Here is a 26,496-nt window from a genome sequence, read left to right on the forward strand (position 1 = left end):
AGGCATGAGCCACCACACCTGGCCGACTCTTTTGTAATAACAATTAAAACACAAACATTGTACAGATTTATACAATATTTTTCTTTTTATCCTTATTCTTTTATTTTTTTGGAGGGGAACAGAGTCCTGCTCTGTCGCCCAGGCTGGAGTCCAGTGGTGTGATCTCAGCTCACTGCAACTTCTGCCTCTCGGGTCCAAGTGATTCTCCTGTCTCAGTCTCCTGAGTAGCTGGGACTATAGGCATGCGTCACCATGCCCAGGTAATTTTTTTGTATTTTTGTAGAGTTGGGGTTTCACCATGTTGCCCTGGCTGGTCTCAAACTCCTGAGTTCAGCCAATCTGCCGCCTCGGCCTCCCAAAGTGCTAGGATTACAGCCATGAGCCACCGCGCCTGGCCTCTTTTTATCCTTATTCTATAAGCTTTTTCTATTAAAAAGTTTATTTTTTTCTAATTTTTAAGTTTTTTGTTAAAACGTAAAACACATGGCCGGGCGCGGTGGCTCACGCTTATAATCCCAGCACTTTGGGAGGCCGAGGCGGGCGGATCACGAGGTCAGGAGATCGAGACCACGGTGAAACCCTGTCTCTACTAAAAATACAAAAAAATTAGCCGGCCGTGGTGGCGGGCGCCTGTAGTCCCAGCTACTCGGAGAGGCTGAGCCGGGAGAATGGCGTGAACCCGGGAGGCGGAGCTTGCAGTGAGCGAAGATCGCGCCACTGCACTCCAGCCTGGGTGACACAGAGCGAGACTCCGTCTCAAAAAAAAAAAAAAAAAAAAAAACGTAAAACACACACACACAGTAGCCTACGCCTACACGGGGTCAGGATCATCAATATCACTGTCTTCCACCTCCACATCTTGTCCCAGTAGAAGGTCTTCAGGGGCAATAACACATATGGAGCTGTCATCTCCTGTGATAACAATGCCTTCTTCTGGATTCCTCCTGAAGGAACTGCCTGAGTCTGTTTTACAGTTAACTTTTTTTTTTAAATAAGTAGAAAGAGTACTCTAAAATAATAAAAATTATAGTAAATACATAACAGTAACAGTCACTTATCAAGTATTATATACTATGTATAATTGCATGTGCTGTGCTTTATTTTATTTTACTATATTTTATTTTTTGAGATGGAGTCTCACTCTGTCACCCAGGCTGGAGTGCAGTGGTGTGATATCAGCTCACTGCAACCTCCGTCTCCAGGGTTCAAGTGATTCTTCTCCTGTCTCATCCTCCTGAGTAGCTGGGACTACAGGTGCCCGCCACCACGCCTAATTTTTGTTTTGTTAGTAGAGATGGGGTTTTACCATACTGGCCAGGCTGGTCTCAAACTCCTGACCCCAGGTGATCCACCCTCCTCAGCCTCCCGAAGTGCTAGGATTACAGGCGTGAGCCACCATGCCCGGCCTAGCATGTGCTATGTTTTTATACAACTGACAGCACAGTCAGTGTGTTTATATCAGCATCACCACAAACACATGAGTAATGGGTTGTGCTAGGACATTATAATGACTATAATGTCACTAGACCATAGGGATTTTTCAGCTCCATTGTAATCTTATGGGACCACCATTGTGTATGTGGTCTGTCATTGACCGAACCATCATTTTGCGGTATATGACTGTATAACTTTCTCCAGAGACAAGCGCAAGGAAACCCAGCTGAATGGGAAAGCTAAATGGAGGGGAATTGCATAAGACAGCTCCCAAATGACATTTTAACCTGATGCCTGTGTCATCAGCAGAACAGCTTATTGGGGACTGGCATGGGAAGGAGTTTATAACCCATTCTGTGAGATAGAGATTCAACACACTCGCATTACCTCAGGCTGTTTCTTCATCTAAAAAATAGGATTAATAATACCTACCTCATGGGATAGCTGCAAGAATTAAGTAACATGTGACAATGCCTAGCCCAGTTCCCTGGTTCATAGTGATTGGTCATGAAATGTTAGCTCGCTTACCACACTATTGTCAACCCCCATTGCCCATCACCACTATTGTAGGGGTTACAGTACTTTCTAAAGAGGAGGCAGGCCGGGCATGGTGGCTCACGCCTGTAATCCCAGCACTTTGTGAAACTGAGGCGGGTGGATCACTTGAGGTCAGGAGTTCAAGACCAGCCTGGCCAAATAGCAAAACCCTGTCTCTACTAAAAAATGCAAAAATTAGGCTGGGCACAGTGGCTTATGCCTGTAATCCCAGCACTTTGGGAGGCCAAGGCGGTCGGATCACCTGAAATCAGGAGTTCAAAACCAGCCTGGCCAACATGGTGAAACCCCGTCTCTACTAAAAAAATACCAAGGGCCGGGCACGGTGGCTCACGCCTGTAATCCCAGCACTTTGGGAGGCCGAGGCAGGCAACTCACGAGATCAGGAGTTCCAGACCAGCCTGGCCAATACGGTGAAACCCCGTCTCTACTAAAAATACAAAAAATTGGCCAAGCATGGTGGTGGGCGCCTGTAATCCCAACTACTTGGGAGGCTGAGGCAGGAGAATCGCTTGAACCCAGAAGGTGGAGGCTGCAGTGAGCTGAGATCACGCTACTGCACTCCAGCCCAAGTGACAGTGCGAGACTCATCTCAACAACAACAACAAAACCCAAAAAATTAGACGGCCATGGTGGCACACGCCTGTATTCCCAGCTACTCGGGAGCCTGAGGCAGGAGAACCCAGGAGGAGGAGGCTGCAGTGAGCCGAGATCGTGCCACTGCACTCCAGCCTGGGCAACAGAGTGAGACTCCGTCTCAAAAAAAAAAAAAAAAAATTAGCTGGGCATGGTGGCACATGCCTGTAATTCGGGAGGCTGAGGCATGAGAATTGCTTAAACCTGGGAGGGAGGCAGAGTTTGTGGTGAGCCATGATCGTGCCACTGCATTCCAGCCTGGGTGACAGAGGCAGACTCTGTCTCAAAAAAAAAAAGAGGCTGCAGTGCTTGCTTTGACAGCACATAAACTAAAGAGGAGGCATACGTGAGTGATTGTTTAATATTTTTGGAATGAGAGTTGTGTGAGAAAATAGAAATATCATAAATGAAAGCCTCATCTAAATTTAGCTATTATAGTCTTCAGTGTCCCCTAGAGGTTGGGGGTCCTTTCTTCAGATCATTGTGTTGCTTTCATTCCCCATTATTGCTCCTGGAAATTAAAAACAGACACAGAGTGAAACATCACTTTTTATTTCTTCAGAGTATCTACATTCAATTGCTTTGGCTAAATTAACAAAAAACACACAAATACATGTGGTTTCTGGTGACAAGTTCTCTAAGACAGTGTGGGAAATTACCTAAATACGCACAGGCAAGGCTCAGTCTCCAGAGGGGTGGGCAGGGGTAGGTAGGGGCTGTCTGATCCCCAGGGCAATGAAGTTCTTAGAGCTGAAGCCCAGCTCCTCCTTTTTAAGAGGAAATGACGACCCAAAGCCTTCTGCGTTTGTTTGAGATCCTAGCTTGTGGCCCTGTCAGAATCAGAATCCAGGCATCCCAATTCCCTGTCCACTGCCCCCAGCCTGAAGCCCTTCATCCTTCCTCTTAGCACCCTCTCAGGGGAACAGGGGCCTAGGTATGTTTACAAAAGTCCAGAATGGGTCAGTATTTGGGGGAAATAGAGATTTGAAGGTTTTAATTCCTCATATAATAGAGCAATTCAGTTCTGTTTCCCCAGTTCTAATCATAGGGTATTATTGTTCCAGACTCAGTCAGGAAATTGCCAGAGAACAGAAATTCCCAGCTGAAAATTTGTGCATTGCTCAGCCGTATCTTGTAATCAGCATGCCACATTTCCTACTACAGCTCAGCATCTGAGCTGCATTATTTACTCACGTAAGTGCTTAGGATGGGTGATGGACAGGAAAGACAGGAAATGGAAGGACACAGGGCGAAGGTCATACAGGAGCACTAAATTAGGATGGGGTAACTTGCTAAGTATAAAGTTAAGACCTACATTAAGACCACTTCTATGCACACGTTCAGTTAGAGGGCTCAATGGATACACCAGGCGCCTATGGCTGGAGCCTCCTTGGCACGAGCGCCCCATCCGAGGCACAGCTGCACTTCTGCACCCTCATGTTGGGCAGGCTGACCACCAGGGGCCTGGTCCTGCCTCCCTCCTTGATGCTGACGATCACGGGCAGTGAGGCAGTCTCCGAGGCGATGCACTGTCGAGGCCCCAGAAATGGCCAATTGAAGGCCAGGGCCTCCGGAGGCTGCTGGCAGGTACCCACACACTCATAAGCCAGGAAGCCCGGGGGCTCCAGCACCCAGTTCTCGGCCCACTTCATCCCCTGCAGGTCAATATACATCTCCTGGCGGCAGCAGCGGGTGCCCTCGGTCACTGGTGCTTCAGGGTCACAGTCGCCCTGAGCTCTGTGTGGGCAAAGAGAGGCAAGGTCAGAGGTCATCTGGAAAGGCTGAAGTCAGAAGGCCTGGGACACAGCTTAGTGGGCACCTGGGAGGGAGATTTATGACCCAGCTCTCACTATGTTCTAAAAGCTGGATATTTGTGAGAAGATGAATGAAAAAACATATCTGAAACATAAATAAATCAGCTACTATTAATTAGAGGTCTCCTAATAGGCCAGACAATGAACTAGGTACTTCACATGTATTATCTCAGGTGATGTCTGCATTTCATCCTCAGGTGGGTTCCAGCATTAACCCCATTCCACCTGAGGCCACTGACACCCAGAGGTGTTCGGTGATGGCCCAGAGGACCTGCAGCCAGTGGAAGGCAGAGCTAGATGGAGGCCAGGCCAACCGGTTCCAAGGCCTCTTCTTAACCACTGTGCTACACAGCCACCATCTGCTCCAGAGAGTTAACTTGTCCATGAGGAAAGAATTCATCAAAGCAGGAGGGAAGCTCATCGCCCCTAGTAACAGCTAAAGCTAGGATTTTTCAAAGATTTAATCACGGAGAAGGGGAAAGTGAAAGTAGATGATTACAATCACGTGTATATGAGTCAATGGTAATATAAAAATCCATTGAAAATTATCAAAGATTTTTTAAATAAAATGAATCATATAATTTCTTTTTTTTCTTTCTTTCTCTTTTTCTTTTCTTTCTTCCTTTTTTTTTTTTTTTTTTTGAGATGGGGTTTTGCTCTTGTTGCCCAGGCTGGAGTGCAATGTTGTGATCTTGGCTCACTGCACCCTCTGCCTCCCAGGTTCAAGCGATCCTCCTACTACAGCCTCCCAAGTAGCTGGGATTACAGGCACCTGCCACCATGCCCAGCTAATTTTTATATTTTTAGTAGAGATGGGGTTTCACCATGTTGGCCAGGCTGGGCTGGAACTCCTGACCTCAGGTGATCTGCTGGCCTCAGCTCCCAAAGTGCTGGGATTACAGGTGTGAGCCACCATACTTTGCCTTACAATTTTTTTTTTTTTTTGACATTTCTTTTAAACTTTTTTTTAAATTTTTTTAAGGATAGGATTTCACTGTGTGGCGGAGGCTGGTGTCAAACTGCTGGCTTTAAGCAATCCTCGACCTCAGCCTCCCAAAGTGTTGGGATTACAGGTGTGAGCCACTGTGCCTGGCCTGGCCTGAATAATACAATTTCTTTTTCTTTTCTTTCTTTCCTTTTTTTTTTTTTTTTTTGAAACGGAATCACGCTCTGTCCCCCAGGCTGGATGGAGTGCAGTGGTGTGATCTCGGCCCACTGCAACCTCCACCTCCTGGGTTCAAGCGATTTTCCTGCTTCAGCCTCCTGAGTAGCTGGGATTACAGGCGCGCGCCACCACGCCTGGCTAATTTTTGTGTTTTTGGTAGACACGGGGTTTCACCATGTTGGTCAGGCTGGTCTCAAACTCCTGACCTTGTGATCCAGCCTGCCTCGGCCTCCCAAAGTGCTAGGATTACAGGCCTGAGTCACCACGCCTGGCCAATAATACAATTTCTGCCATTAGAAACCCTGACATGTAGTGGGCAATCGCTGGCATCCTGGGACAGTCCGCACCGCGCTCTCCCCACCCCCTCGCCCACAGCCACCATCCGGTCCCCCAGACAGTCCTGGGGACGGGGGACGGGGGTCTAGACCACTCAGTGGCTGCTTGTCTCTGGTCTGCCCAGTCCCGCACCTACCCATAGTCCCCAAGGTCCAGGGTCTGCAGCTCCAGCTGGGGCTCCCCAAGCCCGGCTGGCGCCCCCTGCGAGGCAAAGCGGACCAGCTTGTGGGCGCCTGACGCCAGCGGGCCCAGATGCTCCCTCTGCACCGACACCTGTAGCAGCAGCGGCTGTCGGGGCCGGCTCAGCTGCTGCCAGAAGTTCACGGCCTCGGTCACGTCGAAGGCCTTCCAGCCGCTCTCGTGGACGGACACCAGCCTGAGACATGACACACACGACACGGAGACTCAGTGCCGCGTGAGGGCGGGGACCGGGACAGGCCCCGAGGACCCCGCGCCGCCCCCCACGTCCCCGCCCCCAAGCCGGGCGAGCAGCCCCCTCCCCCTGCCCTGCGCACCCGCGCGACGCCCACCTGGAGTCGATGAGGGAGGTGCGGTTGGAGCCGTCGTCGCGGACGCGCAACCACTCGACGGTCACCCGGGCCCGGGCGCTGCGCGGGGACAGCCGCCCGTGCCTGTGCAGCGCGGCCTTGGGGACTGGCTCCTGGAAGAGCCGCAGCACGGCCTGCACCAGCTCGCTATTGGGCGGCAGCCGCTGCTCCATGCTGAACACCAGCAGGTGCGTGCTGGCCTCTGACGCCAGGAACCTGCCGGCCACCTCTGGGGACAAGAGCAGGGTCAGCAGGGCCTCCCCCGACTCCAGCGGAGCTCTGAGGATGGCAGGGCCACTGAGCTGGCAGCCAGGCCAGGAGACACCGGCCCTGTTCTATCTCTGGGGCAAACCCAGTTTACAAATCTCTCTTGGATCTGGGCCTTGTTTAGTAACAATTTCCATCCAGCAGGCAGGGGCACCTGTGGGACCCTGGCTAGCAAGTTTGCCTCAGCTGAGATGCTGGGAGCAGAATCCTCACCCAGGTGCTTGGCCTTGGGTCTGGCTCTGGGCACTGAGGAGCTAGGGAGGCGAGAGGCTGCAGGAGGATTCAGGCCCAGCTGCACCCCTGACAGCCAGGTATGACCCAGGTAGTCTACTTAGGTATTTTTCAGTTATCCAAACATGCTTCTATCCACAAGGACTCACTTTGATGTTCACCAGGCTGGGAGATGGCTAAGACATAGTCATACTCCCCTTCCAGATGAGCACATGGAGAGAGGATTTTAAAGCCATTTACTCAAGGTCAGGCTCAGACCAGAGGGGCAGTGTGAAAACACACTCTGGGAGTCCAGCCGCACCAAGTGCCGTGAGGCACACACTCGCCTGCTCCCCAGCTCTACTTTCTCTCCTCCACCCTTCACTTCTCTGATGCCTTGGCTTTTCCAGCAGGTCTAGCCTGGTGCACCTCCCCTGGGCTGGAGGGGAGCCCTCAGTGCACAGCTGGAGACCCTGGGCCCAGGCCCAGCCCCTCCTCACTGCTCCTTGGAACGTGGCCCTCACACAGCCTCCCACAGAGTCCCAAAAGGCCAGGGGCCCTTTGACACCTCCAGAGTGGGCACAACCGGCCTGCCCCCGACCATGGGACCGGGAGCAGCAGGGAGGGAGGGCCTCACCTCGGAAGCTCTGGCTGAACCTCTTCCCGCGGGAGCGGTCCCCGTGGCTGCGCCGCAGCAGGGCCACATACTGGGCCCTCACATGGTCGGGGATGACCAGCTTCTCCATGTCAGCTCTGTCCAGTACGGGCACCTCGCTGAGCTGCAGTTGCCGCAGCAGGCTGCCCAAGAGCTGCTCCCCGGTCAGGGCCGCCCCGAGGCTGGCCAGGGGCAGCACCCAGAGTGCCCAGCAGAGCCACAGGGGCCGCATGGTGCTGCCCTGGAGGAGCAGGAGGCAGAGTGGGGCTGTCCTCTAAGGAGGTTGAAGGAGGGTCTCAGGCAGCTGGGTGTGCTGAGAGCCAGGCTGGACCAGCTTTATAGCTGGCCCTGGGCTGGCCTGGGGTGAAGGGAAGAGGGAGGGAGGGAGGGAGGGAGAGAGGGAGGGAGGAAGGTCACACCCCTGGGACCTCCTGGGAGCTCACAGCCAGACAGGTCCCTGAGCCTGGAGGAGGGGGCTGTCTAGAAAAGACAGGGCTGTCTGGATGCCACCCAGGCCTGGGGCCTCTGGCTGTGCTGTCAGCAGCTTGACAACATTTTTAGTGCCTGTTGAATTTTCCTGGCCTTACTCCAGGCCTGTTCTATGAAAAAGTGAGTCTATTCTGTGAAAAACAAAGTCCTGCTACCCAGCTGCTTAAATCACTTAAAGTCTCTTCTGGAGGCTGGGCTGGGTCCAGGTTTGCGAATCATAAAGGAAGGGCGGGAAGGATTCTGCCTTCCTGCTGGTTCTGGCCACGTTCACAGAAGCCCCTTTGTCATCTCCCTCCAACCTACACTCCTTGCACACCCCCTGCCTCTCCCCGCACCAGGGGTCCCTCAGGGTTGTCTCACCGTCCTTGCCCTCTCCCCATGACATCCTCTGTCTAGACACAAATCTGGCAGCTCTACTGTCTTTAGGAGTCCCAGGAACAGCAATTTCAGCAAGTGCCTTTGCAGTCACATGACCACAGCACAGGAGTCCTCCCTTCAGACAGCAGAATTATTCTGGGGTGTGCTCTCCCCAGTGACCTGGCTGGCCGGTTCATGCCACCAGCACTCCGCTGGAGCCCAGGTCATTTCCAGACACAGACGAGGGACAGGAACTTAGAAAGCAGAGGCCAGAGCTGCCCAGAGGCATGGCCTGTCCAAAGCCACAGGTACTGGGGGCAGATTGAGGTGGGAGCCCCCCTGCGTCTCCTCAAACACACGTTTTAGACTGGCCGTGTTCAAACATGAGAATTGCCATCTGCTAACTGTTTGACCTGCTAGCAAGTTAGTTAATTTCTCAGTGCCTCAGTTTCCTCATCTATAGAAAGAGGGTGATGACCATAAGGTCTTCATAGGGTTAGTGTGAAGATTAAATGCATTAATACATGCAGGATGTTTCACCCAGTGTCTAATGACAGCTAAACGCTCTGTAAGGGTTTGCTATCATTATTATCCGCCTGAAATCTGCATTCACAGGGTCGTGGCTTTTTTTTTTTTTTTAGACGTAGCCTTGCTCTGTCACCCAGGCTAGAGTGCAATGGCGTGATCTAGGCTCACTGCAACCTCTGCCTCCTGGGTTCAAGCGATTCTCCTGCCTCGGCCTCCCAAGTAGCTGGGACTACAGGTGCATGCCACACCCAGCCAAGTTTTTGTATTTTTAGTAGAGATGGGGTTTCACCGTGTTAGCCAGAATGGTCTCGATCCCCTGGCCTCATGATCTGCCTGCCTTGGCCTCCCAAAGTGCTGGGATTACAGGCATGAGCCACGATGCCCGGCCAGGTCGTGGCTTTTTATAAAACTATCAACAACAATAATAGCACACATTTCCTGAGTGCATGTGCCAGTCATTGTTCTAAGCTCTGAATGTGTATTCACACAGCCCTTAGGAGGCAGGTGTCAGTTTCAGGTGCATCTTGCAGATGCAACGTCAGAGTACTGCCTGGGGAAGTGACCTGCTCGCCAACCTCAATGAAGGGCTTGGGAGCTAAATGAAGCGTCTGTCTCTGTAGGCAGCTCCTCCTGGCACTGGCATAGGGGATTTGAGGATGTGCAGGGGGAGGCTCTTCCCAAAACTCCACAGCCTCACTTGCCCATGTTCTGTCTCATGAGTAAGGATGGTGGAGGAGGACAAGGACTCTGGGCTGAGGGGGCTGGCGGGCAAGGGGCATCTCCCTTCACCTTTTAAATGGGGGCACTCTGGCCCCTTTGTGGGAATGCTGTGTCACTGACAGGTTTCTCCATGTCATCCCCCTGCTTCTGTCCTCAAACATTTCAGGCAGAGGAAAAGGGAATCTTCTGGTGCTCGAAGGTGGAATTTCTTTTGGATGAAAGCCCAGGGACTTCATACCACCATATATATATATATATACATATACATATGCATTTACATATGTATATGTATATGGAAGTCTCATATTTGAACCCAGCCAATCTAAAATGTGTGTTTGAGCAGGCATGGGGGGCTCCCACCTCAATCTGCCCCCAGTACCTGTGGCTTTGGACAGGCCATGCCTCTGGGCAGCTCTGGCCTCTGCTTTCCAGGTTTTTGTCCCTTGTTCTGTGTCTGGAAATGACCTGGGCTCCAGCTGAGTGCTGGTGGCATGAGCCAGTCCACCAGCTCACTGGGGAGAGCACACCCCAGAATGATACTGCTGTCTGAAGGGCTTTTAGTAGTGTGTGTGTTGGGGGAGTGTTTAGCGTCAGAGAAGGGGGAGGGATAAGAATAACACTGATAATAATCATAATGGGCTGAGTGTGGTGTGACTCACGCCTGTAATCTCAGCACTCTGGGAGGCCAAGGCAGGAGAATCACTTGAGGCCAGGAGTTCGAGACCAGCCTGGACAACGTAGCAAGACCCCATCTCTACAGATAAGCATAAATAATAACCACAATGGCTAATAGTGCTTGTGGGCCATGCACTATTCTGAATGTTCTATATTTATTGTTAACTCTTTATTCTCACCATAACTTGAGGAGGAAGTTGCCATTATTATTTCCATTTTATAGATGAAGAAACTGAGCATAAAACTGTTGTCTGACTAGCCCAAGGTCATACAGATAGTAGATGCTAGAGCTCAGGGTATCTGAAGGGAAGGAAGAGATGTGATTTGGTCACATGTGTCCACAAACCAAGGTAAGAGGAAATACAGAAATCCTAACAGCTGACCCCGGGGTGGGAGAAAGAGACCCTTGGGGTCATAGAATCATGACCTCAGCTGCTTCTCTGTTTCCCTTTCCTTTTCTCTCCCATCTGTATTTCCATGGGATTTGTGTAATTCACAAAGAGGAATTCAAATCCCATCTTGGCACTCATCTCCCATAGCTGGAACATCCCGTGAAATATAAATTCCCACCACTGTGTCCGGTCCAAACAGGACCTCCTGTTCTCTCTGTGACAAGGGTAGCTTTCTTCAAAAGAGAAGCTGTTGCCTTTCTTTGCAAGTGATTAACAGGGAAAGGACTTACTTGATGCAAACATTTGGGTCTTAAGTCAGGCCAAAAGGTGCAGAAGTGTCACATTTACAGGCAAGCCAGGACCTGCGGGCCTCAGTCTCTGGAAGCCGTTCTGGGCTGGTGTTTCATAAATATGCAATAGTCCACTACCCTTGCCGCTGGGTGACAGGAAGCCCTGTGGCTTATCACTGGTGCCAAGGATATAACACCCAGGCTGTCCTTGCATGCCACTACCCCCTCCCCAAACCCCCAACATATAGACCCACTGGGAGCTCCCTGAGGCTGGACACTCACAATGAGACCTCACAGGCCCCTGTTCTGGTTCAGCAGGGACCTGCTGTTCCAGGGCTGAGGGAGGCCAGGCCCCTGCTGCTGCTGCTTCCCTGACCTGCAGATGCCCATTCGAGGTTCTCTTCCAGCTAGGAAACACCACAGGGCTGAGAACCTCTGGAAGTCCCCGGGGGTTCAGGAGCTCCTTCCACATCTGGGGTAACAGACCAGCTAAATTGAAACCTCATTTCTAGAGAAGATAGCAAAGTGGAGGGACACCCCCACACCTTCTTGATTCCCTGCCTCCCCCTGGAGGGACCCCCCCACCTTCTTGATTCCCTGCCTCCCCCAGATGTCTTGGTGATATTTCTGCATCGGCCTCTCAGCACAGGACCAAAGCTAGAGCAGAGCCCTCAACAGGAAGTGAAACTACACAGTCAATATCCAGCCTCTCTAAGGACCGATCCTGCCTGCAGGGATGGGTGTCTGGGATGTAGTGCTCAGGGTGGCCCTGGGGGCCGCTGGTAGCCTAGGCAAGTGACCCACGATTGGGAAACTGAGATCCCTTCCTGATGTTGGGGGACCTCCCTTAGGTGGAGGAGCCTGGGAACATTTAGCACCAATGGAGGGGTTTGTCCAGCCAGACGACTTACCCTCTTTATTTCACCTGCTAGTTTGTAGAATCAGAGAGAGCTTAGCGCTGAAATTGGCTATCCAGGCCATGCTCCTGCCCCCCAGGTTTTAGAAACAAGAAAATGAGGCTCAGAGAGATGACAACTTCCCCAAACACACACAGTCGATGATCCATGATCAACAGCCCCATAAAGTCAGGTCTTCCCATTCCCAGACCAAAGTTCTTTCCACGCCCTCAAACTATTTCCAGTCCTGCCCTGACCCCCTGAAGCCAGTAGGGTCACCTGTCAGCCCCAGGCAAGCTGGGGACTCAGTCAACCCAGGGTCGGGTCTGGGTGGGGGGCAAGGAGGCGTGAGAAGCAGACAAACAGACAAAGGCCAAATCTCCCAGACTCCTAAGGCCCAAGATACAGGCCTGGGTCCTAAATGTGGATTCCCGGCAGCCTGAAGAGTTTTGTTGGGGAAATAAAATAATTGGGCAATTAGCTAGCGGCCAAAAGAAGAGCTCGAATGTGGATTGGGAAACCTTTTACAATGGGCTGATTAGTCGTCAGGAGGGAGGGCAGCCACCCTTTGTCATGCAGCGGAAGGAGCTGGGCCTCTGAGGGTCTGAGTGGAGAGACTGGCTGTGGGGTCAGGTCAGGCTTGAAAAATTGTAAAATAGCCTCCTCTGTCCTGGTGGGAGGGAAGGTGTTTGGAGAACAGGGAATACTACTTAACCAAGCTGTCTCAAAAGTGGAAAAAAATGCAGACTGTTTCTGAACCTCTATTGTTAGGGGTTTTAAGATGTTGTGAAGACTTTTTTTTTTTTCTTTGGAGATGTTATGTTGCAGATGCTCTAGGTGTAATTGTCTGGATGCTGTGTGAGGATATGGATGCTTTGCACTGCCAGCTGTTTAGGACTGAGGCACTTAGGACCGAAGTCTCTTCCAACCCAGATGACCTTCAGATAACCCAAACTTCTCTGCTTGCTCTGTCCTCCCCTGGACCACTCCTGTCTCCCTAATATGGTGTTATCCGCCCCAGCCATCCCACCCGCCCAGCTTGGCCATGATGGAGCCACAAGGCAAACTGCTCCTGAGCTTTGGGGATGGGCTCCCCGTTCCTCACCTCCTCTCAGCCCCAGACAGCTTTCCCACAACCCACTGCTCCAGCACCTCCCACCTTCCACCAGGTCTGGGGATGTTCCGTGGGGGAGTCTCTGGGGGTAGTGATTTCTGCCCAGAATCACCTGAGAAACCTGTGTAAATACAGATTCCTGGACCCCAACTCAGGCCTCCTCAATGGACTTTGCTGGGAGCAGTGTCCAGGAATCTGAGTGTTAAAGATTCTATGTGCATTAGGTTTGAGAAGCAGGGGAGGGTGAGGATAGGTGGGGGCCAATAGCAGGCAAAGAAGCTGCCGGAGAATTCAGGTGAGAAGAACCCCATCATTCCATTAAACTTATAACCTGGCCCTTCTGGATGATTCCTCCACTTCCTGATTGCCAGTGATGAGAGAAAAGAACACAAATGGGAAAAAACTAGAAAAACATTTTTTCCTGAGGTATTTTCTGGGCTTTCTCTGAATATTTGAGAGTAAGAACAGGTGAACAGAGAGGTTTCTCTTCTCGCTCTCTAAATACCCTGAACATAATCATGTTATATGCAAATTCAGCATTAAAACATTTATTTATTCATTTATTTTTTTGAGATAGACTCTCACTCTGTTGCCCAGGCAGGAGTGCAGTGGTGCGATCTCGGCTCACTGCAACTTCCACCTCCTGGGTTCAAGTGATTCTCCTGCCTCAGCCTCCCAAATAGTTGGGACTATGGGCACCCACAATTACGCGTGGCTAATTTTTGTATTTTTAGTGGAGGTGAGGTTTCACCATGTTGGCCAGGCTGGTCTCGAACTCCTGACCTCAAATGATCCGCCCACCTTGGCCTCCCAAAATGCTGGGATTATAGGCGTGAGCCACTGCGCTTGGCCTCAGCATCATAACATTTAATGCTCCAAAGTTAACAGTATGTAGGTCAATAGATCTATCAAAGTGTAATTATTTCCACCTTCCTCTAAATTTTTGTTTCTTCTCCACTCCCTCTGCCTCCCTCTCCTGCAAAAAACCCCTTTGTGTCTTTCCCCACAGCTTCAATACTTCTGGAAATTTTCTCCTACAAGACCCCTGACATAGGAGGCAGGAGACCAAGGTGCTGATTCTGACCTGTGCGTGCGTGGGAACACTTAGCCTGTCATTTCCATGCTCATGCAGAGAAGTTCCTATCTTGCCCCTGATCAGAAGCCACTATCATGACTCCCCGCATCACAGACAGAAGTTTCTTCTCCTTAGTTTACCCGGAAGCTCTTCTCCAGGTTCCACCCTGGCTTTCCAACCCCCACATCCTGCCCTTGCCACTGCCCTCCACCCCCAGCATTCTGAGGCCCTGAATGCTCATCTCTTTGCTCATTCTTTTTCCCATGCCTGCGTGCCCTTCATCTCTTCTTCACCTTTGAAATCAAGCTCATCTGGCAAGCCTCGGCATAACACTCACTTTCTTCATGAAAATCCTCCCGTCATGTTCTGACCACTCCCGCCTCTCGCTGCCTTGCTCATCACTGTGTTCTCCGGGTGCCCCTTGGTCCCTCATGAACACAGTGGGATGACACCTTCTCCTAGCATCATAGAGAGATATGCCCAGGTGCTCCCATACAGCACAGGCTCAGCAAAGGGGTTCCCTCTTACTCCATCCTGTAATTATGCCGAGCACAGTGCATAGAAAATAACTGGTGCTCAAATGCTATTTGCTGAAAGAAAGAAAAAGAGAGAGAGAATAGATGGATCATAGCTTTTTTGCTAAGAAATTTAAAATGGAAAATTTGAGACTTGAGATTTTAGTCCAGATTAAGGCCAGTATTACTTAAGGAAACTGGTAACCAACAAACACAACTTTAAAGTTGAAAAAACAGGCTGGGTGCGATCGCTCAACGCCTGTAATCCCAGACCTTTGGGAGGCTAAGTCTGGAGGATTGCTTGAGTCCAGGAGTTTGAGACCAGTCTGGGCAACATACTGAGACCCCATCTCTACAAAATATTTAAAAATTAGCCATGCGTAGTGGCATGCACCTGTGGTCCTAGCAACTCAGGAGGCTGAGGCAGGAGGATACTTTGAGCCCAGGAGGCAGAGGTTGCAGTGAGCCAAGATCGTACCACTGCACTCCAGGCTGGATGACAGAGCGAGACCCTGTCTCAAAAAAAAAAAAAGAAAGAAAAAGAAAAAAAGAAAAAAAATACAGACAGTGAAGACGGTAAGAAGTGTCTCTCCTATTCTGACACCTAACCCCTGGTCAGCTTCCCCAAAGCAGCGCTCTATCTTGTATGCACTTCCAGGACAGTCTAAGCTTGCCAAAGCCCAGGTGTGTGATAACACTGTGTATGCAGTAACATTGTTCCCCTGTGCCCTGATTTCACGTGGGGACACATCTTCAACCACCTCCCTTCCCTCGGAGACGCAGTTCTCCTGACCTCACAGGATTCCCTTGGCCTTTCTTTAGGATCACCCTGTTCTAGATGGAAAATGTTAAAGACTCGGATCATGTCTTCTAGGCTATGGGTACTAAGTCCATGAAGCAGAGGGAGCGTTCTCACCAGCCCAGGGAAGAGGAACTGTGGGGGCTGTGGTATTGATAATGAGGGTCATTATCCTTTTCCCTAATCTCCAGAGTGTGGCTGATAAGCAGGGAGGGAGGATTTGCACATTCTGACAGATAACTGGAAAGGTGGGCCAAGTAAACAAAATTCAGAATAATGAATATGGGGTCATTTTGGAATCCCTGGGATAAGCCCTGTCCTGCTGGGGCGGATCCTCTTCTCCGAAGCTTCAGCATTTCATCAACAGCTCAGCCCTGCAGCTGTCGTGGAGAGGAAACGAGCTTTTGCCATCCACACTTGTGAGAAGCTACTGGCGTGTTTGACCCCCTTCCTGCATGTTCATTAGGGAATGTGACACTCCAGCCACCAAGCGGCCCTGACACCTCCTAGAAACACTTTTTGCTTCCTCTGCAATGCAACCCTAAGCTATCCCTTCAGCATTTGGCCTGCCTCTTGGTTTTGGAGCCCTGAGAGGTTCCTGGTGGGAGCTGATGAGTTTTCCAAAGAACCTTTTGGGTGGGTAGTGGGGTGTGTGTGTGTGTGTGTGTGTGTGTGTGTGTGCGTGCACGTGTGGTGTATGTAATTAAAGACATGTCTTGGTACAAAATCAAATAGCACAGAAGGGTCTACGGTGAAAAGCAGTAAGCAATAACCTCCACTCCACCCTTCCCCACTCCAACGGTCAGTTTTGAGGGTTTACCTCCAAAACAATAAATAGAATACTTGTGCCTCTTTTTTTCTTTTCTTTTTTCTTTCTTTTTTTTTTTGAGATGGAGTCTCACTCTGTCGCCCAGGCTGGAGTGCAGTGGCACAATCTCGGCTCACTGCAACCTCCACCTCCCGGGTTCAAGCAATTCTCCTGCCTCAGCCTCCCGAGTAGCTGGGACTACAAGCACGTGCCGCCATGCCTGGCTAATTTTTTGTATTTTTAGTAGAGATGGGGTTTCACCATGTTGGCCAGGAAGGTCTCAAACTCCTGGCCTCAGGTGATCCACCCACCTCGGCCTCCCAAAGTGTTGGGATTACAGATGTGAGCCACTGCATGAGGCAATTTTTTTTTTTTTTGAGACAGAGTCTTGCTCTGTTGCCCAGGCTGGAGTGCAGTGGTGTGATTTTGGCTCACTGCAACCTCCGCCTCCAAGTTCAAGCGATTCTTGTACCTCAGCCTCCCAAGAAGCTGGGATTATAGGTGCGAGTCACCACGCCAGGCTAGTTTTTTGTATTTTTAGTAGAGACAGGGTTTCACCATGTTGCCCAGGCTGGTCTTGAACTCCTGGCCTCAAGTGATCTGCCCACCTCAGCCTCCCAAAGTGCTGGGATTACAGGCATCAGCCACCACGCCTGGCCTTTTTTTTCTTTTTAGCTTCATTCTTTTATCCATTTAACAAATATTTACAGAAGGTCTGAACCAGCCATACACAGTGCTATGCACTTTAAATGGCTTTGCTTTTCCCTGAAACCAAGAGGCAGAGAGGAATGGAAGGGCTGGTTGAGGGAAGAGAAGCAGAGCAGGAAGTCAGGGCTGGTCAAGGCTGGGTCAGGAGACCCCACCTGCAGGAACCTGCTCCTGCACAGAGGCCAGGCTGCTCATCCCGACTGGATGCTTCTGTCCACCCATAATGCCCACTCGATGGGCAGTTTCAACACTGTGCTGCCAGGAAGAGGGCTTTCAAATTTGGCTGGGAGTTGGAAGAAGCTAAAAGGGGAGAGGGTCCCAGAGCAATCCCCCCCACCACAATGAGAGGAGCTGGGGACAGAGCCCCTGGACCTTAGGAGAAGCACCATGAGCTCCCCGGGCTCCCACTGATCTTTTGAATCCTGAACTAAAGAAGGTAGAATGACCAGGTCCATGTGTAAGACCTGCAAAGACCTTAAGCTCTGAACACCACTAGGCTGTGAACTCTGCCCTCCAAGGCTGACAGTTAAGCTAGGTTGGTCTTCAGGGCAGCAAGAAGGAGGAGTCAGGAGGTGGCATCCACACACTCCCCCCATACCCAGAAGTGGGGAGGGGAGACCTAGAGGCACAGAAGGCAAAAGTAGCTTGAAAATGGCAGACAAGAGGGCTGGCAGGGGACAACAGGCTTTGCCACCAGCATCCACACAGCCCACAGGCCTGAGGGGCTCCTTTTTGAGGGGGGACTCTGGGGAGGGGTCCTGAAGGAAAGAGCTGTGGAATCAGGCCAGGGGCTCCGGCTTCTTCTGCCTAGGCGGAGCAGCAACCGGCTCAGCAGCGTCCCAGCCCCCTGCTTAGCTCCTCCCCCTAGGTCCCCCGCTGGGCAGAGGGCGGGACAGACAGAGGCAGGGAAGTAGAGGGAAAGGGCGAGCGGGCAGATGGAAGTGCAGGGAAATGGTGTGACTTCCATCCATCTTTTTAAAAATGACACACAGAGTCCGTGTTTAAGGAACTCTAAGGTGTTGCCAAGAGACAGAAATGTTTCTGGGCCAGAAAATAGGTAGTTAGTGGCAGGTCCCCAAAAAGAAAAGGCGCTCCAACTGTCAAAAGGAAGCAAGGCAGGAATACTTTTTTAAATTTTTTATTTTTAGACAGGGTCTCACTCTGTCGCCCAGGCTGGAGTACAGTGGCATGATCTCGGCTCACTGCAACCTCTGCCTCCTGGGCTCAAGCGATCCTCCCGCCTGAGCCCCCCGAGTAGGTAGGACTATAGGCACACACCACCACTCCCACCTAATTTTTGTGGGTTTTTTTTTTTGTAGAGACAAGGTTTCACCATGTTGCCCAGGCTAGCCTTGAACTCTAAGTTAGGATTCTTAACTTGGACAATATCTACTGGCTCCCTGTTGTGAAAGACAAGAATTTAGCTCTTTCCCCTTCACTTGGCATTTCATTCCCTATCCCCCACCAATTGTAATACGTGCACTGGTAATTTCAGTTCTTTTTGTTAATTTTGCAAATTTAAACGATACACTAAAATCTCTATTTCCTGCTCCCCAAGCTTTAGGGAGTGTCTCAGTGTTTCACCAGCTGAAGCCAGACAATGAGACACCCCTCATCTACCACCTCTACCAGCTACATCCTTACCTGTGCGTTCTCAGGCCTGACAACCTTTACATTCTGTTCAGTCCTTTATTTACAAATTGATTTTACATGTTGAAAACACCAATTAACAACATTATATAATTTTTAGATTAAGTAGATAAATTTCACTGTAGAAGATTTAAACAATCCTGATAAGGCCGGGCACTGTGGCTCACGCCTGTAATCCCAGCACTTTGGGAGGCCGAGGGGGGTGGATCACCTGAGGTCAGGAGTTAGAGACCAGCATGGCCAACATGGTGAAATCCAGTTTCTACTAAAAATACAAAAATTAGCTGGGTGTGGTGGCGGTTGCCTGTAATCCCTGCTACTCGGGAGGCTGAGAGGAGGTGGAGGTTTCAGTGAGCCAAGATCGTGCCACTTGTACTCCAGCCTGGGTGACAGAGCGAGACTCTGCCTCAATAATTAAATAAATAAATACATAAATAAAAATAAACAATCCTGATAAAACAAAAACGTCCATATTCTAATACCCCTTCATCTTCCCTGCCTCCCTGCAAACTCTTTTTTTACATTTTTTTGTTCTTTTTTTTTTTAAAGACAGGGTCTCGCTCTGTCACCCAGGATGGAGTGCAGTGGTGTCATCATAGCTCACTGCAGCCTCAAACTCCTGAGCTCAAGCAACCTTCCCACCTCAGCTTCCTGAATAGCTGGGACAAGAGGTGCCTGCCACCACACCTAGCTAATTTATTTTTGTAGAGATGTAGTCTCTCCATGTTGCCCAGGCTGATCTCAAACTCCTGGGCTCAAGCGATCCTCCTGTCTCAGCCTCCCAAAGTGCTAAGATTATAGGTATGAGCCATCATGCCCAGCCTCTGAAAACTCTTGCAAGGTAATTAATCATTGCTGTCATTCTGGTATGCATCCTTTGAGACATTTTTTCTATTAATTGGTACTTATATGTACATATAAAATATATATTTTGCATTCTTTTCTCTTTTACATAATTGGATCAAACTGCACATAACTCCATGCAACTTGCTTTTCTCACTTAACAGATGTCTTAGAGATATTTCCATGGTGGCCCACCAAGTTCTATTACATTCTTTTCACTGCTGAATACTATGTCAAAGTGTAGAAGCATTCCTTTGGCTTGAGCCCAGGAGTTCAAGACCAGCCTGGGCAACACAGTGAGACTCTGCTTAAATTGTCTTAAAAATTAGAAGCACTCCCTTGATGGACTTTTAGATTTTTTTCCATGTTACAAACAATGCTGCAATGAAAGTTCTTGAGCATTCCTCTTTGTGCACCTGTAGGTGGGTATTTCTCTAAGGTAGATACTGAGAACCAGGGAGAGGATGTACATATTTTACGGTGTTATCAGATTCTGGCAAATTGCCCTCCAAGAAGTTTCCACCAATTTATAGACTCATTCATTTGTGTGAGAGAGCCTATCTCCGCATGTCCTTACCCTTTTTCTTTTTTTTTTTGAGATAGAGTCTCGCTCTGTCACCCAGACTGGAGTGCATTGGTGTGAGCTCAGCTCACTGCAACCTCTGCCTTCTGGGTTCAAGCAATTCTCCTGCCTCAGCCTCCCAAGTAGCTGGGATTACAGGCGTCTGCCACCATGCCCAGCTAATTTTTGTATTTTGGTAGAGACGGGGTTTCGCCATGTTGGCCCGGCTGGTCTCGAACTCCTGACCTCGTGATTCGCCCGCCTTGGCCTCCCAAAGTGCTGGGATTAAAGGCATGAACCACTGCGACGGGCCTGAAGTCCTTTAACTGTGGGAAATCTCTGCCTTTCCTGTCTTCTTTTAATACTATCTCATCCTACCAACCCTCTTCATCTCCTCTCCGTGATCTCTGTTCTCTAGATCTAGAACCGATGGAATCTCTACATTTCACCTTTCCTTTGTTTTTCTCTGCCCTTGGCCCCACATTCTGAAATATCATATCTTTATAGTTTACCCCTTCTGTTGCTGCTTTTTAAACAGTTTTTATTTTAGAATAATTTCATATTGATAGAAAAATTGCAAAGATGGTACAGATAGTTCCCATATATCCCACATAAGTTTATTATTAACAGTTACATTAGTGTGGTACCTTTGTTATCATCATTGAAGCAATTTTGATACAAAATCCACACTTTACCCAGATTGTCTTAGTTTTTACCTAATGTCCACTTTTTGTTCCAGGATCCCATTCATCACACTATATTACATGTAGTTGTCTTGTCTCCTCTTGGCTGTGACATTTGGGTTTTTATTTTCACAAGTAATATTAAAATGTCCAAAGCTTCTTTTTTATTATGGAATCATTCTGAGAATATGAATTATAATCTTATTTTATGTTCCCCCCAAGTATTTGTTTGCTCTACAGTCAGTTCTTCAAAGGGGACCAACCTAAGCTATCATCTATTACCATAGAGAAAGTAGAGCTGGGAGTCATCATAATGAACACTTGTTCTTGGACAAAGACTCCCATTGGGCAGCTCTCCCATTGTGAATCTCAGCCATGTGCTGACTGCAATGGACAGGAGCATATGCATCAAGGCCTTATCCACTGGGAGGTCCACGGGGGCCGTGAGCACAAGAGGCCACCTTGGACATCACCCAGATCCCTTCTCAATCTGGGTGATGGGCAGCTTCTGGGCTTCCCTAGGGGTACTGACCTCAGGGCTGGGTGGCCTCTTCCCTCTGTCCTGAGGAAGCCTCCCCTAAACAAAGGAGCACCTACCTGTGCCCAGAGCCTGGAGAAACCTCTGAGGTATGCAGATTGGGGGACTGTATGTAGGAGCCCAAACTTTACCAAAACACCTGTAGAGTCCGTGAAAAAGGAAGGCTCCAGCTAGGTGGATGGGATGACCTCTGCAAGGCAGTCTGGAGACCGTCTGGAGGCCATGGGGATGGCAGCTCTCACTGGAGTGACCCAAGCCACCTTTTCTTTTTTTTTTTTTTTGAGTTGGAATCTCACTCTGTTGCCCAGGCTGGAGTGCAGTGGCCCAATCTTGGCTCACTGCAACCTCTGCCTCTCAGGTTCAAGTGATTCTCCAGCCTCAGTCTCCTGAGTAGCTGGGATTACAGGCGTGTGTCACCGCGCCCGGCTAATTTTTGTATTTTTAGTGGTCAGGCTGGTCTTGAACTCCTGACCTCGTGATCCACCCGCCTTGGCCTCCCAAAGTGCTGGGATTATAAACGTGAGCCACCGTGCCCGGCCACTGAACCACCTTTTCTAAAAATTGGTATGAAATAGATAACATATATACGGTCACCTTAAACAGGTCGCTCACATTCTCTCCTCAGTTGAGGACCATGGAGCAAAGGCCCGAGGCTGGTCTGACACTTGTGGGGAGGGTAGCAGGGGTCCGATTGTTTGCATTGTCCCAGCATGAGGAACCACCAGTCTGGCTGAGCCCGGCCCCTCAGACGCACCATGGCTTGGTTTATATGTATCTGTGTAGCAAGCCAACGAGGTCTTGGTTGAACCTAGCCGTCATTAGAGGTACGGGAGTGGGGGACCATATCAGCAGTTTCCACTTTATTCTGAAGACAGTGGGTTTTCTGAGACAGTCATGGTTTGAAAAGCTCGCTCAGCAGCCTTGTGTGGAATGGAGGAAAAGAGGCCAGGAGGAGTGGCCTCTGTAGTCACACAGAAGAAAAACTGTGGGACCTGAATCATGGCAGTAGCAAATGGGATAAAGCCACTAGCAATCCACGAGGTGAGTCTATGCTGACCAAGGACTGAGTAGATGTGGCAGAGGAGACTCCCAGCCTGTAAGAGGAGGCGGGTCCAGATTTCAAGGGAGAAGACATCAGGTTCTGTCTGAGTGATGAGGAGCCTGTGGGAAATCTGGGAGGAGAAGTTATGGAACCATGACCCTGGGCAACATCAGCACAGCATGTAGGTGGTACCTGGAGCCATGGGGGGAAGAGGCCATCATCAGATAATATAGGAGAAGGACACTTATGAAGCCCTTTGGAGACGTCCACCAGAACCTCTCCAGAGAAAGATTGCTGTGTAACAAATTATCTTGGCTTGGTGGCTTAAACACCAAGCATTTATTGTCTCACTGTTCCTATGGATGAAGAATCCAGAAACAGTTTAGCTGCATGGTTCTGGCTCGGGGTTTCCCATGAGGTTGCCATGAAGATGTCGGCTAGGCCTGCAGTCGGCTGAAGGCTTACCTGCGGCCCGAGGATCCACCTGCAGGATTCACTCACATGGCTGTTGGCTGAAGGCTTCAGCTCCTCTTTGGCTCTTTGCAGAAGGCATCAGGTCCTCCCTGAGTGGACCTCTCCATGGGTCTTCAGAAGGCAGCTGCAGACCCACAACTTTTACTCAAGAGAGGAAGTCAGTGTTTAAAAGAGAAATCTGTGAATTGTCCAAACAGAAGTAATACTTGATGTCACAAAAACAAATGTCACAGAAAGAGAGAGACTGATTCTGAATTTATTTAAAAGTCTGGGGCCGGGCACAGTGGCTCACACCTGTATTCCCAGCATTTTGGGAGGCCGAGGCAGGTGGATCACCTGAAGTCAGGAGTTCGAGACCAGCCTGGCCAACATGGCAAAACCCCGTCTCTACTAAATATACAAAAATTAGCCTGGCATGGTGGCGTGTGCCTGTAATCCCATCTACTAGGGGGCTGAGGCAGGAGGATCGCTTGAACCTGGGAGGTGGAGGTTGCAGTGAGCCAAGATCACGCCACTGCACTCCAGCCTGGGAGACAGAGTGAAACTCTGTCTCAAAAAAAAAAAGTTTGGGCCAGCCACAGTGGCTCACACTTGTAATCCCAGCACTTTGGGAGGCTGAGGTGGGGATTGCTTGAGCCCAGGAGTTCAAGACCAGCCTTGGCAACATGGTGAAACCCCACCTCTACAAAAAATACAAAAACAATTAGCCAGACATGGTGGTGCACGCCTATAGTCCCAGCTACTTGGGAGGCTGAGGTGGAAGGATCACCTGAGCCCGGGGAGGTCGAGGCTGCAGTGAGCTGTGATTGCACCACCGTACTCCAGCCTGGGCAACAGAGTGAGACCCTGCCTCAAAAAATATATATATATATTTTGATATTTTGCTCATCGTGATTTTTTGGTGTTAATTTTCACTTAAAAATGTTAAACTAAAATATTGTTTATCTTGATTACTGAATTCTTTGGTGCCCTCTTAGACTTTGCCTCCAAGATGAGTATCCCACTGACCCCACCTGGGCCCAGTCGTAGGGAGAGCGGAGGGTCCCAGCTGGGGCCTGGGAGAATAGCAGGAAAGTGAGAAAAGTCGAGAGAGGAAAGGGTTTCTGAAGGAAGGCATGGTCAATGAAGACACAGCAGCGGAGATGGGACCCTTCCTTCCTCTACCTTTGCCACATCACTGTGGTTTTTTCTTAATTTATCAAAGGTGGGAGGAGAATTTAGAACTTCCTAGAGTCCGGCCTCAGGCAGTGAGAGATATTTCCAGGCAGATCCCCAGGGGACTTAGTGGCTTCGATTCCTGCCTCCCAGAGGTTGCAGCACTATCTAAAGAGCAGAGCCCCCTGTAAGAAAATCATTTTTGATGAGGGGGAAAAAGTCTACCCTGAAGCTTCAAATGGTGTCGCCTCTCTTCAGAAGGACCAAGAATGTGAGTGAACTGGGCACAGTAGCTCACGTCTGTAATCCCAGCACTTTTGGAGGCCGTGGCGGGAGGATCCTTGAGCCCCGGAGTTCAAGGTCAGCCTGGCCAACATAGTGAGACCTCGTCTCTAAAAACAAAATAAGATAAAATAAAAAATAAAAGAATGGGAGTGAACGAGGAACCCTGTGGCTCCCTGATCCCCGTTTAAGGTTCAGTGTGCAGCATTTGCATCTACCCAGGCTGGGTCTCCTTGCTGTCACACGTGTTCTATTTCTATCCTCAAAACAATGGAGGACTTTGGAAGGGAAACTGAGGCCAAAACGCACAAACTAATTCATTCAAGGCCTTGCAGTGTGACTGCCATGTCAACAGGGTCAGGGTGTCCTGCTGATATTTGAACCCACACCCCCTGACCAGTCTAGGCTGCACCTTTGGCCCCTTAATCTAATGGGTAAACAATCTCCTAATCCTAGTAGATGAGCTACTTCTGGGCAGCAGGCTAATCCCATCCACAGTTCATTCATGCAATCCACATCTACTGAGCACCTATCCATCATCAGCCACCTCAGAGCTGGGGATACAAAGCCCGGGTCCCACCCTTGAGGAGCTCAGTGTTTAGTTAACAGGATGATAGTGGACAGGATATGAAGTGTGGCTGGGCCCAGGCCATGCTAATGTGGATTTCCATTAGCTTCCCACTGAGCAGCTGATTTCAGATTTTCCTTATTTTGGGGTCAGAGGCCCTTCCACATTGACCGAACAGATGCAGCCCTGCCACCGGCTGAGCAGTGGGCCTGGAGAAGGCCCTGGCACAGGGACGCACAGGTATAATCCGAGTATAATCTCTTCAGACCTGCCTCTATTCGCCTCCTTGCAGGAGGGCTGAGCCACAGCCTTGCTTGCAAAGCAAGTGGCATTCTTGCCACCCTAAAGGACACTGGCCCCAGTTAACGTGACCTGGCTTTGAAAGACCGTCAATGAACCAGTGCGTAGGACACCTAAAGAAATAAGACTGGGATGGCCGGGCACAGTGGCTCACGCCTGTAATCTCAGCACTTTGGGAGGCCAAGGTGGGTGGATCACTTGAAGTCAGGAGTTTGAGACCAGCCTGGCCAACATGGTGAAACCCTGTCTTTACTAAAAATACAAAAATTGGCTGGGCGTGGTGGCTCACACCTATAATCCCAGCACTTTGGGAGCCTGAGGCAGGCAAATCACCTGAGGTCAGGTGTTTGAAACCAGCTTGGCCAACATGGTGAAATCCTGTCTCTACTAAAAATACAAAAAATTAGCTGGGCGTGGTGGCAGGCACCTGCAATCCCAGCTACTTGGGAGGCTGAGACAGGAGCATCGCTTGAACCCAGGAGGCGGAGGTTGCAGTGAGCCGAGATCATGCCATTGCACTCCAGGCTGAACAACAAGAGCGAAACTCCATCTCAAAAACAAACAAACAAACAAACAAACAAGCATAAATTAGCCGGGCATAGTGGCACGCCTGTAATCCCAGCTACTCGGGAGGCTGAGGCAGGAGAATCACTTGAATCCAGGAGGCAGAGGTTGCAGTGAGCCGAGAACACACCAGTGCACTCCAGCCTGGGTGACAGAGTGAGACTCCGTCTCAAAAAAATATATGTATATATATTCATAGACTAGCACCAGTAAGGGCCTATTTGTGAATGTCCCAGGGAGATCATCTGAGATTCAGGCAAAGGTGAATATGCAAAGATTTTATACAATTTCAAAAAAATTAAGAAATGCAAATGCCTCACAAAACAAGAAAGGTCAAATGATGGTGCATACACAGAGAAAACTGTTATATAGTCATTAAAAACCACATGTGGAAGAATTTTACATGCCATAAAGAAAGCTCATACTATGCAATGTCAAATCAAAAAGGAACATACATCATCACTCATAATATATGATTTCAGTCAATATACACAGAAAAGCAAACAAACAAGGATATTTACCAAAATATTAACAATGACTATTATTGAGTTGAGGACATCTGGGTGATGTTTAGCTTCATCTTTATATTCTTTATGTATTTTCCAGAATCTCTGAAAGCTTTTTTTTTAAATAATCAGAAAAAAAGATTTTTATCCTATTTTATTTTATTTATTTATTTATTTTTTTTGAGATGGAGTCTCGCTCTGTCACCCAGGCTGGAGTGCAGTGGCGCGATCTCGGCACACTGCAAGCTCCGCCTCCCGGGTTCATGCCATTCTCCTGCCTCAGCCTCTCCGAGTAGCTGGGACTACAGGCGCCCGCCACCACGCCCGGCTAATTTTTTGGATT

At 49.7% G+C, this 26,496-nt stretch overlaps 2 protein-coding genes across 4 annotated transcripts in view; both read right to left on the reverse strand.

Moving 5' to 3' along the window:
* Positions 1–3,161: 3,161 nt before the first annotated feature.
* On the reverse strand, positions 3,162–7,932 carry LEFTY2 (left-right determination factor 2). Of its 2 annotated transcripts, XM_055234325.1 has the most exons (5): positions 7,603–7,932; positions 6,689–6,717; positions 6,471–6,586; positions 6,077–6,316; positions 3,162–4,362 (listed from the first exon to the last, which is right to left on the reverse strand). In XM_055234325.1, the coding sequence occupies exons 1-5, from the start codon at positions 7,850–7,852 to the stop codon at positions 3,999–4,001; spliced, it is 999 nt and encodes a 332-aa protein (XP_055090300.1). In that variant the 5' UTR covers positions 7,853–7,932; the 3' UTR covers positions 3,162–3,998. The 2 variants fall into 2 exon arrangements, with proteins under 2 accessions (XP_055090300.1, XP_055090299.1); XM_055234324.1 differs by having other exon boundaries at positions 6,471–6,717.
* A 10,184-nt stretch (positions 7,933–18,116) lies between these two features.
* SDE2 (SDE2 telomere maintenance homolog) overlaps positions 18,117–26,496 on the reverse strand; it is a 44,937-nt gene continuing 36,557 nt past the window's right edge. Inside the window, exon 9 of one of the 2 annotated variants that reach the window (XR_010114591.1) lies at positions 18,117–22,956. The gene's annotated coding sequence lies outside the window, so the exon portion shown is untranslated. Of the gene's footprint in view, positions 24,326–26,496 lie in introns of both variants that reach the window. The other variant, XR_010114592.1, reaches the window with a different exon arrangement.

The sequence above is a fragment of the Symphalangus syndactylus genome, chromosome 19, assembly GCF_028878055.3.
Source record: "Symphalangus syndactylus isolate Jambi chromosome 19, NHGRI_mSymSyn1-v2.1_pri, whole genome shotgun sequence".
Classification (NCBI taxonomy): Eukaryota; Metazoa; Chordata; class Mammalia; order Primates; family Hylobatidae; genus Symphalangus; species Symphalangus syndactylus.